We start from the raw sequence: 19,210 nt of genomic DNA, 5'->3' as shown, positions 1-19,210 counted from the left end.
GCTTTTAGGCCCATTACGCGGGCTTGGCCCCCGCTCCACAGGCCTTGCGTGAACCGAGCCTCCGAAGGGGATCAGTGCAACCTCATTTCACCTGCGGGGCCTCACCTGCAGCGCCCTCAATTTCTCCAACCCACATTCCCGCCCCAATGGATACCCTCCTGACTGTGGTTCGTGTGAAACATCCAGGAAAATTTTAGTGAGCAACCTCCCGAACTAGAGAGTTTGGAGTGGAGAGCCAGTGTCTGCTGTGCTCGGGGTTTTGTTTTCGAAGAAGCACCTGAAAGAAAATGAAAATCGAACTAACCCAATCACCATTGGCAATCCGGCCTTGGCGCAAGGAAAGGGGGCGGGCGGACGGCTAGTGGTGCTCAGGACTCCGGGTGAAATAGATCTCTTCCGGTCGGCAGGTGCGAGCGGGCTCGGCGAAAAGGCGTCCGGCCCCGGGGAGCTAGCGAGCCAGACCCTGGGGCACCAGCCGGCAGGACACGCTTCTCCGAGAGCTTGCGGCCCCCAAGGCAAGCAGGGACTTAACTCCGGCGTGCGCCTTCGCTCTCCCGGCCCCGTCAGGGCCGAGGGTTCAAGTAAAGTTGCTGAGAGGGGGTTTGCTAGCACTAGAGGTTTATTGTTACCCTGGGAAAGGAAATCTGCACTCTAGGAACTCCTTTGTGCCTTCTGGACTCACCCTTTCGCACTCCCCTCCCAAACTCGGGATAACCTAAATTCCCGTCGCGGCGTCAGAGGAAACCCCCAAATGCTGGCAGTTTTCTGCTTTCCCTCTGTGGCTGCAGTAATCCCCGGGGAACCCCGGCTCCGTGTTCCCCTCCCCCTCCCCGCTTCTACAGCCAACCCCTAGCAGCTCCGCTTGCCTGGGCCTTTGCGCTTCCTAGCAGGGACCTTCAGTGCCCTGCCGGGGGTAGGGGGGTGCGGAGGGGTAGGGAGGGGACGAAGCTGCAAAGGTGGGCGGAAGGGAGGTTCAAAGAGGCGGAGTGCCCCCTCTGCAAAAATATCAAAACTACCGCAAATTCTCATAAAATTAAATTCCACCTCCTTTCCGAATCTGTCCCCTCCCAAATCTTGCCTAGAGAGTGGCGGGAGGGGTGGTCGGGTCGTCCCCGGAAAGGGGGGGTCGTGCGCAAATTTACGCCCGCTACTCTCATTTGTTAGTAGATTCGGTCTAAAAGTTCTCTATTTATAGGCTACACGCGGCCGCCGCGATCCCTGCGCCCACTTTCCTGCGCTAAGTGCGAGAGGTCCCCGCGGCGCCGAACGGCCCGTCCCGATTGTGTCCCGTGATTTGTTTTGTTTTTGTTTCTGCCCTCAAACCGCAGGCAGCCGGGGAGAAGATCTCGGGGAGCCCAGAAACCACCCACTCGCAGTAGTTGAGAGCGGCTCTGCGGTCCGACCATGTGAGTCCACGCTTGACCCCGCTGGGCGCGCGGGTGGCAGACGCGGGGGAGGCGCTGCGGTTCTGCCGCGGCGCCCGCGCCCCTGGGGCTGTCCTCCACGTCTGCCCCTGACCCTGCGACCTCCAGCTCCTCTCTGCGCCCTCTCCCCCTTGGATTTCTCCCTTCTTATTCTCTCTTTCCGCGCATCTCTGACTTTGCCCTGCTCTCAACTTCCAGCTGAGTTTGGATGTGGGCACAAAAAGAGACAGGGCTGGCCTTTACGTGGGAGGCGGGGTGGGCTGGGCGTGTGTGTTTCAGAAAGAAGGAAATTGTGTGGAGCTGAGGGTGGGGGAGGGGCGCGATGGAGCGGGCCTGGAGTAGGGCCCGCGCGCTGGGGGAGGGGACTAAGAGCGTTTGGATCGCGACCTTTCCTTCCGCTGTGGCACCGATCGCGGGATGGGAACCAAGTGCTCTGGCAGCCTCACCATTTGGGACCCTGCCTCCGCAATGCAGGGACGGATGTCTTAATTAAAATCTCGGAATCGCCCCGGTAAAAAGGAGGGAACGACGTGGGTACAGGATGAGCCTAGCCGGGAAATAGGGTCAGAGTCCGTTCCCTAAATTCCAGGTGGCACTGGGCGCCGCGATGCCTTTTTTCCCCCAGCGGCTGCGGACTGGGCTCGCTTGCGCAGATAGCAAAGGCGCAAGGAGATCACGACGGTCTGTGGGCCTTTCCCTTGTCCTCTTTTTATTAATGATGGAGCCTCGGACGATGCTCGGGTGTTTTAGAGCTGAGACGTCAAGAGGGCGGGGAGCGGGACCGGCGGGAGCGTTCCCCGAGTCCCGGGCGGGAGGAGCGCTCGGCGCGCGTTTATGGCGCGGGGAAGGGCTGTGCGCACAGAGCAGCGGCCAGGCCGGCTTCCTCGCAGGCGCGCGGCGGCAGGCGTGAGACTCGCGCACCGCAGGTCGGACTGCCCTTCCCTCTTGGAACCGAGACACGACATTGGGGGGGGCGGGGCGGGGATGGAGGAGGTTGTGACTGAAAATAACCCGGGACTCGGATCCGCTTGGCCCAAGGACAGAGCCCCAGAACGGGGTGGGGAGGAGTTGGAAACCTGCGAGGGGAGAACTGAGGCCTCGCCTCTCTTGCGCCCGCGCGCAGGGCCCTGTGCCCTCGCGGGCTTAACTTCTTACCCGCCTCCAATTTCTGCTCCCACAGTGTATGTCACACTTGGAATTCCCTTATGGCCACATCTCCAAAGCGCCCGGTCTGCCGTGTGGATAGACTGGTGGGGACCGAAGAGCCAGGACAGGGCTGTGGCAGTGCCCTGGAGAGGGGGACCTCACTGTCCGGTGCGTGCGCACCCTGAGCTCCCCGTCACAGACACGGAGGGTCTCCTCCCAGCCGGCCTGTCCCTGCCTTCCTCCCGCGCTGGCACTGCAGGGACAGTCTGGTTCAGACAGGACGGGGACCGCCCGTAGCTGGCTCAGAGCTGCCGAGATTCCCACCCCCGGGCCCGCCCAAAACAGCTTGCAGAAGCCTAAGGGCCAAGTCAGAAGCAGAAGCAGCTTTCTGCTACAGTCCCTGGGCCGCATTCAGGGGTATGGGTAGATACCAAACTTGGTGCAACTTTGTCGCAGAAACTAGTGACAGGGTCCTGGATTGGGGGAGGTGTGACGTGTTAGAGTATGCCCCCCCCCTCCGCCCCACTTCCCTCATTCCCAGACTGTAAATACCACTCAGCTCTCCTATCCCGCATTTGTCTGGGCCTCTACTTTCTTGCCTATGTCCTAAGAGGAAGACAGGAGGAAGGAGAGAGGGACACCAAAGAAAGGTGGAAGTTAGGAGCAAATGAGACAAGAGATGCGCTAAAGGGAAAGGTATGCCAACAAGAGTGACTGCAACTAGCTGTTTTTTCCCCTTGTCTCCTTTGAAAAGAACGGGGCGTTTCTACAGCCCTGGCGTTAGCCCAAGACAATAAGCCCCCAGCCCAGGGTCTCTGGCAGTGACCTCTGGTCTCCCCGTGACTGACTTGAGCTTCTCAGCCTCCCCAGCGTTTGGTCCTCAGACACATTCTGAGCCCCTGTCCCCAGTGTTCTAGGACGCGCCTCAGAAGCTGAGTCAAGATGGAAAAGGCCAAGATTGCTCTGTCCCACCCCGGCCATTCTTCTTGGGCATAGAATCAGGGGCCTGAAGGTGGACGCGGCGTGCCAGGCTCCAGGACTGCGCAGTGAGAAGAAGAGTGCTGGCCTAGAGCATTTTGCTGTTAGGAATTGTGGGAACCCGGAGGGCTTTTGGGGGTCTGATGGGATCTTAGAACTTGGCAGCTTCCTGGGTTAGGGAAGTCAAATAAACTTGCCCCAAGCTCTGGGTTAGCTCTTTCCTCCCGCTGCTGTGTGGCAGGATCTTAGTTCTCTCCTGGCTTCTGGTTCTTTTCTGGCCCAGCTCTTCTGTGCTTTGCCTCTGTGGCCTCCAGGCCCCCTGGGCCCTTTCCCCCTGGCTGGGACCCTGGATAAGAAGGACCCCAAATCCTCTACCAGAGTGTGAGTAAAGAGGACAGTCCACCATCCGGACAAAAGTAGAGAGTAAACTGTGTATGGGAGGAGGTGAAGGCTGAGCAGGAGGAGGCATGCCTGTTTCCAAAGGTACTAGTGAAGAGAAGAAATCCCATTCCTCCCAAATAGCTTACTTTTCAAGGAACTCTGGAAAGTGGCAGAATGAGGAACTGACTTCTTTAAATTCTTTGGGTCTGTGACCTGTAAGCCTTGAGAAAAGGCCATAAGAAGGAAACAATACACTAGGGTTTGGCAGAGGTGACCACCTCTGCCCCACCCCCCAGCCGACAGTCCCTAAATGATGTTTTCCTAGTGCCATGAGTGGCTCTGTCCCAAGGGTGAGAAGATCAACCCGAACCCCTTTCAGACCCAGAGAGTGTTCTGAGCCCTAAAACTTTGAGCTGCTCTTGTGCCAATCCCTGTCTGCTTCGGCCTCACCCTTAATCCCTTGGCTACCATCCCGGTCTCTCTACAGTGAAGCTGGGTCATCTGGGGACTCCCGTGCTGTAGTTGTCCCTCTCCCTTTCCCTAGCCAGAGCTTTGACTCGAAACAAAATTTACTGTGCTAGGTGTATGTGGTTGGATGAAGGCAGTGGCCCCTTTTCCTAAAAGCTGGAGCAACCCCTTTCCCTGTCATCCTGAACAATCTTTCTTGGGTCCGAGGCCCTGGGGACTCCAGCTATGGGGGTAATTCCTGGCCTATCTGTTCTCCCTTATAGAGAGACTTCTTTTCCTAAAAAGTGAGAGTTTAGAGGAGCCGAGTACTGTCTCCTTCAGGATTCCGTTTGATTATTAAATTTACACAAATCTGGGGAAAGGTCCGAGGCCTGAGAGAAAAATGGAGAAGGGGAATTCTGGAGAGCGGAAAGAAGACCTGAGCGACTCTTTCTGACAAGGAATTTCCATTAACTCAGCGCTTTCCTTTTCTGTCTCACCTGTTTAGCTTCATTCCTCCCCCTTATGTGAAGAAATAGAACTCTTAGCTTAGGTGACTTTGGGCTGAATGTTCAGATGTATGCTGTGGCTGAGTGTTTTTAAAATTTGATCACTGAGTCCCTAATGCCACCTGCAAAGTCTTCTGTGCACTCTTCTGTCTCACTTAATTTTGACCTAAAATATAAGCATTTTTTTTTTTCATCGCATTCTTGTTCACCTTCAACAGGTTGGTTTTAGTTTCTATGTTTCTCAAATTTCCTTGCAATAACATTACATGAACCAGATTTGTTCAGCTTCTGTGAGACAGGATTATTCTCACCACAATTCTCTAGGTAGTTCTGGTTAAAACTGCCTTTGCTTTGCACCTCAGTGAGACACCTACTTGAGATGAAAGTGATTTTCTTTGTTTTAACTTGAATTATTCAACTGCTTGCTCTGTTTTCCCCTTCTGCCTATTTGGAAAAAACCTGGCCATATTAACATTTAAATAGTTCTGTCATAAAAGGTAAACATGACTTTTTGATATAGAAATTTTCTTTGAGATTTTAAAAAATAATTTAAATAAAAATTATCTAACATAATTTCAGGAAATTGTATCTTTGAAATTCATTGACAACTACATTGCTTTTCAGAACTTTCTATATAACTTTGTCATGATTCTTTAGTTATATCCTCTGATCTAACTGAATCTCCTTTCAACTGCTTTACAAGTATATATTCAAATGAGATATTTTTTTCCCCAGCTTAAAGTTTTTTCCAGCATTTTCCATTGTATAACCTAGTTGACAGGAAAATTTGCAGGACAGAAGAATCAAGTTCGGGGCACATAGTTTATCTTTCTGACCCATTTATATAATCTCTATTTTATTGTTAACATTTAATAGTAAAAAAAGACATTTCTTTTTGGGAGAAATGTATTCTTCTTTTCGGGGGCGACTTACTGGATACTTAGTTTTTTCTTAATGTCCTTTGTGTTTTCTATTAGACATATTAATGTTTCTTATTAGTCTCTTGTAAATTAATGATAGATACAAATTACTGACTTACGATAAATCATATCCCTCCCCTTGCCAAACTCATCAATATTCTATTATTTCAAATTAAACATTGTAATATAACTTAAAAGAGAGAAGGTTCCCACATCTATTCATTGATCTGTGATGGTCAAATTGGCTAAACTATTGATGAGAAAGTTTTGGATATGGAGATGTAACATCAGAAAAGAAATTTCTGTGGGCAAACTGACAAACCAGAAATGCCATTCAAGAGCAAAAGGCTAATGATAAATGGCCCAGGGAAATAAAGGGAATAGGACAACTTGTCAGCCACCGATCTGAAATTCAGCATTTCACTCATCAGTATCATTTGGGTGATGCACTCCACACAGCCACACTCAGGCCTGTAGTCAGGTGAAGTATTTGTAAAGTCCCAGCAGAAGGATCTTGGAGTCAGAGAAAAGAGAAACCAAAATAGTGCAGTACAATTTAAAAGCAAAAATTAATAAAAGGGAGAAATACAGACAGACGTTATTAAATATAAAGGATTTGTTTATTCTCTCAAGTTGTGAAAAACTGAGGTGTTTTTTTTTTAATGAGGTAAGAGTTCAGATATCATAGATTTAAACATTTAAGCCATTTTAAAGCATATAACGTAACTATATTTTACTGGATTCACAATGATGTGCAGCTGACACCACTGTTTAAGTCCATCTTCAGCCCCTGTACCCAGGAAGCAATCCCCTGTTCCTCTCTCCTCTCAATCCCTGTCAACCACTCATCCACATTCTGTTTCTATGAATTTGCCTCTTCTGGACATTCTAGAATTGAGACCACTTAACGCGGGGCCTGATGGGTCCCCACTTCTTTCACTTAGAGTCATGCTTCAGGGTTTATCAGTGGTGTAGCTCGTGTCAGTGCTTCATTTCTCTTTATGGCTGAATAATATTGGATTTTGTGGATAGACCACATTTTGTCTATATATAGTTGATGGACATTGTGTTGTTGCACTTTTTGTCTATTATGAATAATCCTGAAATGAACATCCATTTGCAAGGTTTTGCTTGAATATATGTTTTCAGATCCGTTGGGTGTAGTCGAATTCCCGAGTCCTACCTTAATTCCTTGTTGAACTTTTTGAGGAATCCCCATACTGCTTCCCACAGTGGCTACAAAATTGTACGGTCCTGCCAAAAACAATGGAGAGTTCTAGTTTCTCTACGTTTTCCCCAACATTTATTTCATTTTTATTTAAAAAAAAAATTATACTAGTGGGTGTAAGTGGTATCTCACTGTGGTTTTGAGTATTCATAATGACTAAGGATGCGAGCATCTTTTCATGTCCTTATTTAGCTATTTGAATATCATTTTTGGAGAAATGTCTACTCACGATCTTTCCTTATTTTTTAATTGGGTTGCTTGTCTTTTTGCTGTTGAATTGTAAGAGTTCTTTATCTATTCTGAGTATTGGATACTTAGCAGGTATATAACTTGCAAGTATTTATATTTTTAACCATTCTCTTGACTTTTCACTTTTTCTAAAAAGATTTATTTGTTTCTTTTAGGGAGAGAGTGAGCACGAGAAGGGGAGAGGGAAAGGGGAAAAAAATGTTCAAGCAGATTCCCTCTCCGCATGGAGCCGGACGTGGGGCTTCATCTCTGGAGCCTTGAGATAAGGATCTGAGCCAAAACCAAAAACCAGACATGTAACACACTGAACCACCCAGGTGTGCCCAGGTTTTTCACTCTCTTGTTAATGCCCCACAATTCATAAGTTTTAAATTTGTATAAAGTCCAATTTAATAGTAATTATTTTTTAACAGTAAGTGCTTTTCTTATACATGAGAAGACTCAGATTTAAAAACAACACACAACAAATATTTAAAACTCTAAACCCTAAAAAAGAGAAGGCTCTTCTATCATACCCAGACAGTGACTTCGTGTAATGCGGGTTATCGAGCACTAAATAAAGTTACTGCTGTTGTTTAAGACAAGGAAACAGCTATGGCTACATTGACCTTTTTGTTCGAAGAAGTTCTGAGTTATTCAGATAAGGTGTCTACCCTGCTGAATGAGATCTTTTATCCCAAGAAGACAGTTGTTGTTTTTAAAAAATTATCATTATCAAATTCATCTACCAAGAAATTTTAAATAGTCTCTTCTGTTTAAATGACATTAAGGATCTGCCTTAAACTAACACCAACCAGGAAAATCAAAGAAAAGATTGACAGGGTGTTCCTAACTTAGCAGTTTCAATGCACAGCCACACACAGTCAGGTGATGTGCTTGTAAAGTCCCAGCAGAAAGATCTTGGAGTCAGAGAAAAGAGAAACTAAATAAAGTATTGCAGTGCAATGTGAAAGCAAAAATTAATGAAAGGGAGGAATATATACAGATGTTACTGAATATAAAGGATTTGCATATTCTCTCAAATTGGCTGCTTTTGAGTAACTAAAGTATGAGTTAAAAATAACCAGACAGGGCACCCGGGTGGCTCAGTTGGTTAAGCGACTGCCTTCAGCTCAGGTCATGATCCTGGAGTCTGGGGGATCAAGTCCCACATTGGGCTGATCCATGGGGAGTCTGTTTCTCCCTCTGACCTTCTCCCCTCTCATGCTCTCTCTCATTCTCTCTCTCAAATAAAGAAAATCTTAAAAAAAATAATAATAAATAACCATACCGTGGTTTGAATCAGATCTTCATTTTATTTCATAATTTTGTTATTGAGTAAGAAGGGTTATGGTGAACGCTAATGGAGATATCTCTGATTCTGTCCACTAGAAATCTTGGACCCGATTTCTGCATCTGTTATTTTATGGAATATGCTATCCGGTAATTCACTAGATGCTTTCTAAGTGTGCAGCCCAGAGTTCCTGCAGGAGTCATATGCATAGCTGTTGCCTTGAACGGCCTTGAAGGATCGTGAGGGGAACTCCATTTCCTTGTCGACAGAGCAAGACGTTCACCCACCAGTTATGGTGGTGAAAAGATGGGATAATGCATGTGAGAATTGTAAGGTGTTTTGGAGTTTAAGTGTGAGCCTCCCTACTTACGTGGCAGTTGCAATGTACCAGGTATTATCCTGAGATTTAATAAGTACTGAAAAATTAAGTTCTCAACCCTGTGAGGTCGATACCATTCTTTTCTCCCCTTTTCACAGATGAGAACACTAAGGGCAGAGTTTTTTTTAATATAACTTTCTCAAGGTCATGTAGCTGAGAAGTGCCAGAGTTAAATTTTGAACCTAGGCAGTCTGGCTTGAGAATCTGTGTTCTTACTATGACTTTATGCTGCTTACATCTAAAATCTAGATGTATCTGATGGAGATTTGAGTCTTTGAGTTAATTGATACAGTAAATATTTACTGGGTACCTGTTATGTGTCCAACATCTCTGGAAACATTGGAAGATCTAGCAATGCTGGGGCTGTATTTTTGTGTTCTCTTCATGGTGATTGTTAGCTGGAATCCAGCTGTCACTGCTGTCTTCTCATGGGATCACCATATGTGGCTTGATTCATTTACTTGTTTACCTTCATGAGTCCTGTAATCAATCACATTTGTTACTTGCTAACATGGGGCACAGGCAAGGAAAGTAGATCACAACCAGAACATTAAGCACAAAGGCAATGATAAACATCATGGCATGAATTCAGTTTTCCAAGTTCTCTTGCTGCTGTCATTCACCACAGGTCCATGAGCCAATGAAATTTGTTGGGTATCCACTGAATGCCTTGCATGGTGGGATAAACACTTAAAATTTAAAAGTTTAAAATCAGATGGTCAAGAAAAGCCAACACCAAAAGATGACAAGTTAATATATAGGAAGTACAGTAATACTTTCACTAGTTGGAAAATTTTAATAATTTGTCTTTTAGGCAGAGATTTTTTTCAGTTGTAGAGTTTGTTTTCTTATAAAGAAAACGTAAATAAGCAATATTGGACCCACGCCAGAAGGCAGACTTCAGAGTATACCGCAAAAAGTTGGGAGACAATCGACAGCGTCTCTAGTGTTTTCAAATGGTTCTTGTAGGATGATTGAGCGGTTTTCACAGCAATTACCCTGAGTGTGACAGGCTCCAGAAGAGTCTTCAGAATGGAGAGAGAATTAAATATGCTGAGTACTGTGTTATCGTTAACGTACTCCACTGCGTTCTACTTTTTGAACAATGATTAATTATTATTAATGAAAGTACTTGATAAGCATGAGCCACCTGTGTAAATTCATAGGCCACTTAAGAATGGAGAGTCCACTTTTTGAAGGCCTGGTGCCAGGCAGAGGAAATAGTTTAGCATTCTGTATGCTGTGGCCAGTGTCTCATAGCTTGGCTCTCGCCATGCTTTGGCTAATTACTGTGTCCACGTCCATAGACATGAGTCAAGTGTTCTGAGGGACAGTTTGCCGAGTGGACTGGCATGGCTGCATGCGCCGTTGGTCTAGCTCTGTGTTGTCTGTCTTCAAAGAATCAGCAGAAAATCTTTCTGTGTTGAATGCTTGCTGTGATAGAGCTTGTTTAATACCATAGAACGTTAAAATAACTGTGAACTTATTGATTTGTTAAACAGTGTGTGTGAGTACCTGCTAGGTTTCAGGGCAGAGTTTCATAAAAGCTCTCCCCTTCTCCAGTGCTGTGAGGTGGGTGCGCGGCGGTTTGGTAACTAGGTTAGGAAATGGATCATGAGACCTGCAAAGAGGAAGTAAAGCTGGGAGGTCACTGCCATGGCCCCGTGAGTGGTGGGGATGCCGAACTGGGCCTCAAACCAGGCTTCTGATACCAAATTAGGGACCGCTCTTCCACGGGGGCTCTTGTTCAGCATTTCTGAGAGTGGATTCCACCTGAACACCTGTCAGGATGACCTCGGATATTTGTGGAAAATGTCGAGACCTGGGCTCTCTCTAGAAGTACTCTGAAAATGCTGGATCCCCAGGATGTTGTATTTTTAACAGTCCCCTCAGTAGATTTTTTTTTAAAGATTTTATATATTTATTTGCCAGAGAGAGGGACCACAAGCAAGGGGAGCAGCAGGCGGAATGAGAAGCAGGTGCACCCCTGAGCATAGAACTTGATCCTAGGACCCAGGGATCATGACCTGAGCCGAAAGCAGCCATTTAACTGGCTGAGCCACCCCAGGCGACCCTCAGTAGATTTTTTTATACACAATAAGTTTTAAGCATCGCTGGTCTAGATACTAATAATTTTGGTATATATGGTCAGGTTAATTTGATGCTAACAGAAGATAGTTTGAGAACAAAGGAGAAATTTTCTGACCACAAATGGTAAATGCTCGTGGACTCTGAACAGTAACCTCACAAACTGGGAGTTGAACGTGATCTTCAAAGTGATCTTCCTCTTTGGGGAGGTTGTCTTTATTTAGACTATTCCACAGAGATGGAAATAGTCTTATAAACCATGTTCTGTGGGACCCTACTGCCCTAGGACATTCATTAACTCATCAAACACTTATTTAAGCATCCAGAACTGTGTTAAACAGTTGAGGAACGGCAGTCGAAGAAAGCAGCGTGGATTCTGGTGTCCTGGGACCTGTAGTCTGTTGAGGAAAGATGTTAGGAAGTGTTTTGCCCCAAGGCCCCTGGGTGGCTCAGTTGGTTGAGCCTCTGCCTTGGGCTTAGATCATGATCCCTCATGGTCCTGGGATGGTGGGTTTCCGGCTCAGTGGGGAAGCCTGCTTCTGCCCCTCCCCCTGCTGTTAATTCCTCTCTTTATCTCTCCCAGATAAACAAACAAGTAAAATCTTAAAAGAAAAAAAAAATAAGTAACTGTTTTGCTCCAGAAGCTTTCAGGGAGACCAAAAAATTTGGGCTCTATAGGTTTCTTCACAGCAGGACATGTCAGAGCCTTCAGTGTACTAATATGTGATGTGGGTATCTGAGAGAGGACTGTTGTTTGTGATGTTTTCCAGACTTACCATAGCATCCTTCACATACAGAACAGCTCCTGGTCTCATGCTCTACAGGATCCCTTTTGGATCTCATTTGCTTATACATTTCAGTAAGATCCTGTCCCTCCCAACCTTCCCCACCAAAAAGCCCAAATCTGTGGCACTGGAGTAGATTTGGAGTGTATCTTAACAGTGAAATCTCACTGCACCTTCACCGCCATGCCCCCCTCCCCCTGGGGTCCTTTTGTTCTAATATCCTAATGAGCACTGGGGTAACCCATGGCAATGGGCAGACTTTAGTCAAAGAACTAGTGTCCAAGAATTTCATGAGCTTTAGGCCGTCTTTGGAGTTGGACTGGGTAATGAATTTGAACATGGAGTGGATCGCTGGGTACGTCTCTGTTCTCTCCAGCTGGCGAGTAAAGTCAGAAGGTTTGTTTCTGGTTCCTTCAGGGATTCCGAGGCCATCTGGGAGCATCTGGTGTGGGAAAAGTAGTGTTTATGGGGTTCACATGCCAGTCTCCCCACTTGGAAAACTGCGTGCTGTTTGAGGAACACCCGGCCTTTGGTTACGTGCATAGGATCAGATTTTTTGCTGGGAAAGACCTCCTGCCTGCCAGTGCATTGTCTGCTTTTACCAGGATAGTTGTCGGGAGAAGGAGAACCCAGGCATTTTCAGTGGACCGCCTACTGTCCAGTGACGTCCTGTTTTTTCCTTTTTTCTTCTTCTTTTTCTGAGGCAGCAGCTCTGTCTAAACAGGACCAAGTGACTTGGCAGCCGCTCGGGTAACTAGGAAAGGTGTGCTCTCCCGATGGATGGCTTTCCCTACTCGGGTCCTTGCCGCCACGTCAGCACCCTGACTCATGCTCCTGGAGAGCTCTTAAAGAGGCCTCTTCAGCTTTGTTTGTTTTTCTTCGTTATGATAATATTGAAAGACATGTTGCTTTATTGTTCGTGAAGTATGTGCTCTGTTCATGAACAGGTTTTACCACACAGGCTGCCCGGCGGAAATACAAAGTAAAGTAAAGAAACACAGCAGTATCCCGGGAATTCATACAGTCATCGCCCGAGTGTGTAGATACTGGAAACAAAGTGGGGTTTTCCCCCTTTCCAGAGTGGCCCGAGTAAGTGCTCAGCTTTCCATTCTTTGAGGAGACCGCGGATCTTTAAGTGTTGGTCTCTTAAAGTCAAAGTCTAGGTTCGGTTTCCTTTTTCGATTGCTGTGAACAAGAGGAGTTAAAGGCAATTGTTGTCTGCAGGGCGCCCGCACCCTAGGCGTGGAGGTAGTCAGGAGGGTAAGTACCTGTATTGTGATAATACCAGACAGATACCCGATCAATGCTAAAGGAAAGGTTCGTAAGTGCGGTTCGAAGGAGTTGAATGGCCACGAAGAATTACAAAAGGAGCCTCCCAGAGCTTGCTTTGAGATTAGTTTTTAAAAATGGGCAGAAGTGAAATTGTAGCAGAAAAGAGGAAAAAAATATGCTTACGGTTTTGTTTATAAAGACAAGAATGTGAAGGAAGGCATGAACATGGGAAAATACAAGGCCCACTTGAGACGCAGAGGTGTGTTGAGGATGGAGGGCGGCAGGTGTGGGGGAAGGTAGCGGTGAAGAAGGTCAGATCGAACGTGACTGAGGGGCTCCTGGATAGGATACATCATTGGGTGTGTAATCCATTCATTTTTGCTTTTGATCTTTAAGACAGCAGGGAAGGTTACTTTTGAGGCCTTTGTTCATCAAAATTTGCATACCATTTCCATTGTTCAGGTTTCTGCCAGAAAGTAGTTAGGTTTCTGCGGGGCACGTTTCCCAGGTCCCTTTGCATCTGGTTGGGGCCTTATGATGTTACTGTTGAAAAGAATCCACAGTAAAGTACATAACTTTCAGGCTAACGTGGTTTAGAAGCATGTGTGCCCTTTCTACCTGGACTGTTGAAGGGAAAAGCCTATAAACAAAGGATTTCAAGCTCTTAGGGGAGATGGAGTTACTGGATGGAGGTGCCTGGGTCCTGTTCAGTATGCAATTGGACTTCATGTAAATGAGAAAGTTCTTGGTGTTAAACTACTGAGATGTGTAAATTTAACTTTACAGCAGCTAGTTACCTTGATTAATATAGGTATTATTACAGGTGCATGTAATATAGGCTCATAGATGTAACTTACTCAAAATCACATACGTAGTAAGAAGTGAGGCCGGGATACACATCCAGCTCTCTTCAGAGTGCTTCTCTCTTTACGGTATTCCCACAGTTTTAACTAGTGTCTGTATGCTAGTAGGTATTGGTTCTCCACTGCTGGTCCAGACTTCTTTTTTGGGGGTCCAGACTGGTATAGGCAGTTGCCTTCTAGATTTCTCTACTTGAAAGTGTGTATTATTTAGGGCATAGAATAAATTATTTTCAATTAGATTCCACAGTGCCTGGGTGCTTCAGTTGGTTAAGTGTCTGCCTTCGGCTTACGTCATGATCCTGGGGTCCTAGGATTGAACCCCTCATCCCATCAGGCTCCCCTGTCAGTGGGGAGTCTGTTTCTCCCTCTGCGCTCCCCCCCCCTTGTGTGTGTGTGTGCACGTGCTCTCCCTCTTGCAAAATAAATAAATCAAATCTTTAAAAATGAATTAGACTCTAATCTAGAATGGATTAAATAAGTAAAAAAGAATAATCCCCCCAGAATAAGTGTTTTTTTTTTATTTTAAAGATTTTATTTTATTTATTTATTTGACAGAGATCACAGGTAGGTGGCGGGGTGGAGGGTAGTGGTGGGGGGAGGGCTTGGGGGAAAGCAGGCTCCCGCTGAGCAGAGAGCCCGATGTGGGGCTTGATCCCAGGACACTGGGATCATGACCTGAGACAAAGGCAGAGGTTTAACCCACTGAGCCACCCAGGCACCCCAGAATGAATGCTTTTAATGGAATTCTTGGTCTGACCTGTCTCCTTTGTTGACCCATTGGTTCTTTCCATAGTGCTTTCTTGCTACCCCAACTCCTGGTTATCCGAGAAGAAATCCAGGATAAGCAATTTCCTTTTAAGCAAATGACACAGAGGTTGCATACTTTGGCTCGTATTCTCTTTCAAAAGTTTTAGTCACGTGGACATAGGGAGGCTAAACAGTGTGGTCACTAGTCGGTGGTTCTGTGCTGGCTGAAACAGCATTAGATAAAAGAGGAGAAGGATGTTGGAGGACAACCATCATTCTGGCAGGAAGGCCTCAGATATTAAGCCTCAGTGGGTTCAGAAACACACTCCCCTCTTTACCCAAATTGAGTTCTCATCTTGTATTCCCCAACTTGGTTCACGGCCACCCCAACCTCCCGGAGGCCCAGAGACCATGGTGTACTTTGACTTTTTTTTTTACCTTATTCCCCTTCATCAGTCGTCTTCATCTCCTCTGTATCTTTTGAAGCTGCCTGCTCTGCTTAATCCCCTAGTGCTGTCTGGGTCTGTGGCTTTCTCGTCCCTCACGGAGACTTGTAGGATGGCCTCCTAACTGGTCACCCCGTCTCCAATATCAACCTATCAAGGACATCCTTCACACTACCATGAGAGTGATTTTTCTAAAATGCAAATCTGATGATCATTTTACTCCCTTTTTACAACCCTTCAGTGATTTCCCATGGCAAAAGTCCAAATTGCTTTGCAGAGCACAAAAGGCCCTCTGTGGTTTAGTCCCCGAGTCTCTGCAGCCTCATTTCTGACACTTTACTGCTCCCTCCTCCAAACAGATCACACCCACAGCTTCGGTTGTACTGAACTATGTCAGGCTGTTTCATTTCTTTGTGTCTCTGCTCATGTGTTCCTTCTGCCTAATGAATCATTATATACGTTCTAACCCCCGCCACGGCTGACACCTCATCTGTGGCGTGTCCCAACTTTCTCTAGGCAGAGTTCAGCACTGTTTCTTTGTTGTTTCATGTATTCCGTGGATTTTATTGACTATCTGTCCCTTTTAGGCATCGTGCTGTGCGTTGGCTGAGATGGGGAGAAAGAGAGATTGTCCCTGCCCTTGAGGGGTTTATAGTCTAATGGTAGAGTTGGACGTTGGTCAGATATTCCTACAAACAAACATAAAATTACAACTGTGATAAATAACTGTGAAAAACAAAAAAAGGGCACAAGGGTTGGCCCATAGGAGGAGAACTTGACTTGGTAAGGGAGTACAGGGGAGACTTTCGCCAAGGAAGTGTGCTTAAGTGGAAATGGAATGATGAATTTACCAGATGAGAGAAATGACTTGTAGCTAGAGGTAAGTGTGTACAAAACCTTCATGTTAGGAGGGAATTGGGATTCTAGGAGAGGGAAAAGTTTCCTTGGATACTGTCAGGGTTCCTGAATGAGCCTGAAAATGAAACTGACAAAGCCAGATGAACAGGAGGAAATTGCACACATTTATTTGATGCAAATATGGGAATGAGGGAACCTTCATGAGGAACTGAAGACCCAAAGAAGTGGTTAAACCTGAATGTTTTTGTGCTAAGTTCGAGTGGAAAACAATGGAAAAATATGATAAGGCTGTGAAAGATACGATATGACCTAAGGGTAGTAAGTGGGGGGAAAAGAAAACAAGGCCCATTCATTTGGATTCTTCCTTGTGTCTGTCCATCTCAGAGACAAGAATGTTCCTTTTTCATGGGTACAGAGAGGGTACATCTCACATGAGGGCTTTATCATCGGCTTCAGGGGAGAAGCATGAGGGAAAATCAGACCTTCTTGCTTCTACTGTTTGCTCAGACTCCTTCCACTTAAAATATTCAGTATGTCAAGATACCATTTTTGGTGTAACGTGTCCTAAATTCCATTAGAATATATGAATAAGCACCAGGTTCAGTGGGGACATGGGTTGGGGTATGAGGTGTAGGATGAGACCAAAATAACTAGGGGGGGCTGCTAGACACTGAAGAACCCCATAAGCCATGTTAAAGAGGATTCTCTTTATTCTAAGAGGAATGGAGAGCCATTAAAATGAGATAGAGAAGGTCATGATCACGGCTGATGTTTGTTTAAAGAATTCGTCCTGGCTACTGTGTGAAGAATGAGTTTGAGAGTGAGCTGAGTAGAGAATGCTAGACTTGTTAGTTCAAGTAAGAGACGCAGGTATATTGAGTTAGGGTTATGATAATGGAGATGAAATAATTCATATTTAGGATGAGGTGCGGTCGATGAGGGAAAAGTGGTATGAAGGCTGGTCCCTGTGTTCCAGATGGGTGACAAAGCCAGTCATGGAGATTAGGAACACTAGAAGAAGACTGGTTTGGACAGCGTTTGAACGTGAGGTGCCTTGGGGTTATCCGGGAGGAGTCATTTCACTGTATTTTAGGTGTATTTCTGGTGCTTCATATATACTGTATTATAATTACTTCTGTGTGTGTTTCTTTTTATCAAACCGAACTTTCAAAGGAATGGAGCGGCATTTACATTACTATTAATAATACTCAGTTTGGGGTCTCCAGTACCTATTACTATAATTTATACATAATACTTTCCCAGTAAATGTTGGTGAATAAATGCTCTCAGCTGACCCCCAAAGCCCACAGTTTCTCCCCCTTCACTAATAAGGGCAAGAAAACACTGGAAAGGCAAGCTGGCACTCAATTATAGAGTATTTTCAATCCCTGGCTAAGAAGTTACATTATGACCCAACATGTAATTAAACCTTAAGTTTACATTTACTCTCCAATTCAACCTTTGTTTCAAGTAATGCTTCTGTTATTTTTAAAACCATATAATGTTTACTCAAGGGACATTCTCTCCTAAGTAAATCAAAGCCAGCCAAGCTACAAGAAAAGCACAGAGATCCTAACTTGGAAAATGAACTATGCCTTTATGTTGCAGGACTAAACAACATTAAAAGGAATCTACTGGAAGAGGGTTGGCAGATACAAAGGAAATGGAACCAGGCCTATGTGTTTTTTCACGCTTTTTCTTCTTCATTTTATGTTGGAGGTTGGCATTCAGTCATTAAGGCCGATCTGGAGAGGGACTCCGACGTTTACATGGTCCGTTGCTGGGTTATTTTCACAGCAGGGATCTGAGGGGATTCACGAGGAAGGGATAGCACCGTTTCTTGGAGTCAGAGCGATAACACTGTATTTTGAATCTGTCGAATTTCGTAGCAGTCATACAGCCTCTATGTAGAGTGAAATCAAGCTAAGTGTATATAAATGCCCTTTATTGTGTTTGGGGTGGGGGCCCCTAAAACTGGCCTGTGCGAGGCCTTGTTTGGACTGTCTGTGCACGGTGGTGTGGTTTCGGTTTCATTAACCCAGGCTAGAATGAGAATTTTCTGTACTCTAATCCTGAAATGGGATAAATCATCCCTTATCGTTTTATTAGGAATCTATACAGCTGACCTTTGAACAAAATAGGTTTGAACTGTGTAGGTCCATTTTTTAAAAGTAAATCTGATGCAGTACTGTCATTTTGTTTTCTCTTATGATTTTCTCAATAATGTTTTCTTTTCTCTAGCTTCCTGTATTGTAGGCACACAGTAGGGAATACATATTGCAGACCTAGGTGTTAACTGATGTGTTATCAGTAAGCCTTCTGGTCAGTAGTAGCTGGAGTTTATGGGGAGTCAAAAGTTACATGTGGAGGGGCACCTGGGTGGCTCAGTGGGTTGAGCCTCTGCCTTTCCCTCAGGTCATGATCTCAGGGTCCTGGGATCGAGCCCCGCTTTGGGCTCTCCACTCGGCAGGGAGCCTGCTTCCCCCTCTCTCTCTGCCTGCTGCTCTGCCTACTTGTGATCTGTCTCTGTCAAATAAATACATAAAAGTTTAAAAAAAAAAGTTACATGTGGATTTCTTACATTGGAGGGGTTGGCACCACTAACCCCCATGTTGTTCAAGGGTCTCTTGTATTTCTTAAGGCTCTATACCTGTCTTACCCCCACATGAAATAGGCGAATAACTGAAATTAAAGTGTGTATTTTTCCCCTTTCTATGCATTTTTGTATGACTCATTTTCTTTCTTTATAAGACTATATAAGCTTTATCTAATGTGAGCAAAGGGGATAGTGGTTGGCTTGAATGATTCCAGAGTTTCTCCCTGTACATGTCAATGATGAGAATCAGAATAAGTATCATGTGACCAATGACTCAATCCTATCGATTTTAATGACTGGCTGTGGCAAGCATGACTAAATATAGCTACAGACCAGAGGAAAGTGGAAAGGGGAGGATCTGGCAAGCTCTCCAGTAATTTCAGGCCACAAAGTTGGCCAAGCTAAATAAGGTCTTAGAACTGTTGGCGTTCATGTTAAGTTCGGTAGAGTGGTGAAGAGCCCAGAATCCAGAATCAGACTTCCTGGATTCAATCTTCGCTTAGCTAAGCCCTAGTGGTATGACCTTGGTCCTCCAGCTGTATGTAACTCTCTGCTTCTCAGTTTTCCCACATGAAGATGAGGTTAGTAATATGGTTACTGCACAGGGCTATTGGAAGAATT

The 19,210-nt window shown here is 45.5% G+C and overlaps 1 protein-coding gene across 1 annotated transcript in view; it reads left to right on the top strand.

Moving 5' to 3' along the window:
- Positions 1-1,232: 1,232 nt before the first annotated feature.
- ESRRG (estrogen related receptor gamma) overlaps positions 1,233-19,210 on the top strand; it is a 620,633-nt gene continuing 602,655 nt past the window's right edge. The window contains exon 1 of the mRNA XM_013055573.2: positions 1,233-1,406. Coding sequence (XP_012911027.1) covers positions 1,405-1,406 — 2 coding nt within the window. The 5' untranslated portion in view covers positions 1,233-1,404. The remainder of the gene's footprint in view (positions 1,407-19,210) is intronic.

Source organism: Mustela putorius, unplaced genomic scaffold, assembly GCF_011764305.1.
Source record: "Mustela putorius furo isolate JIRA1106 unplaced genomic scaffold, ASM1176430v1.1 tig00000508_pilon_pilon_pilon, whole genome shotgun sequence".
Taxonomy (NCBI): Eukaryota; Metazoa; Chordata; class Mammalia; order Carnivora; family Mustelidae; genus Mustela; species Mustela putorius.
The sequence above is the reverse complement of the archived record's forward strand: the minus strand, read 5'-3'. Positions and strand labels throughout refer to the sequence as shown.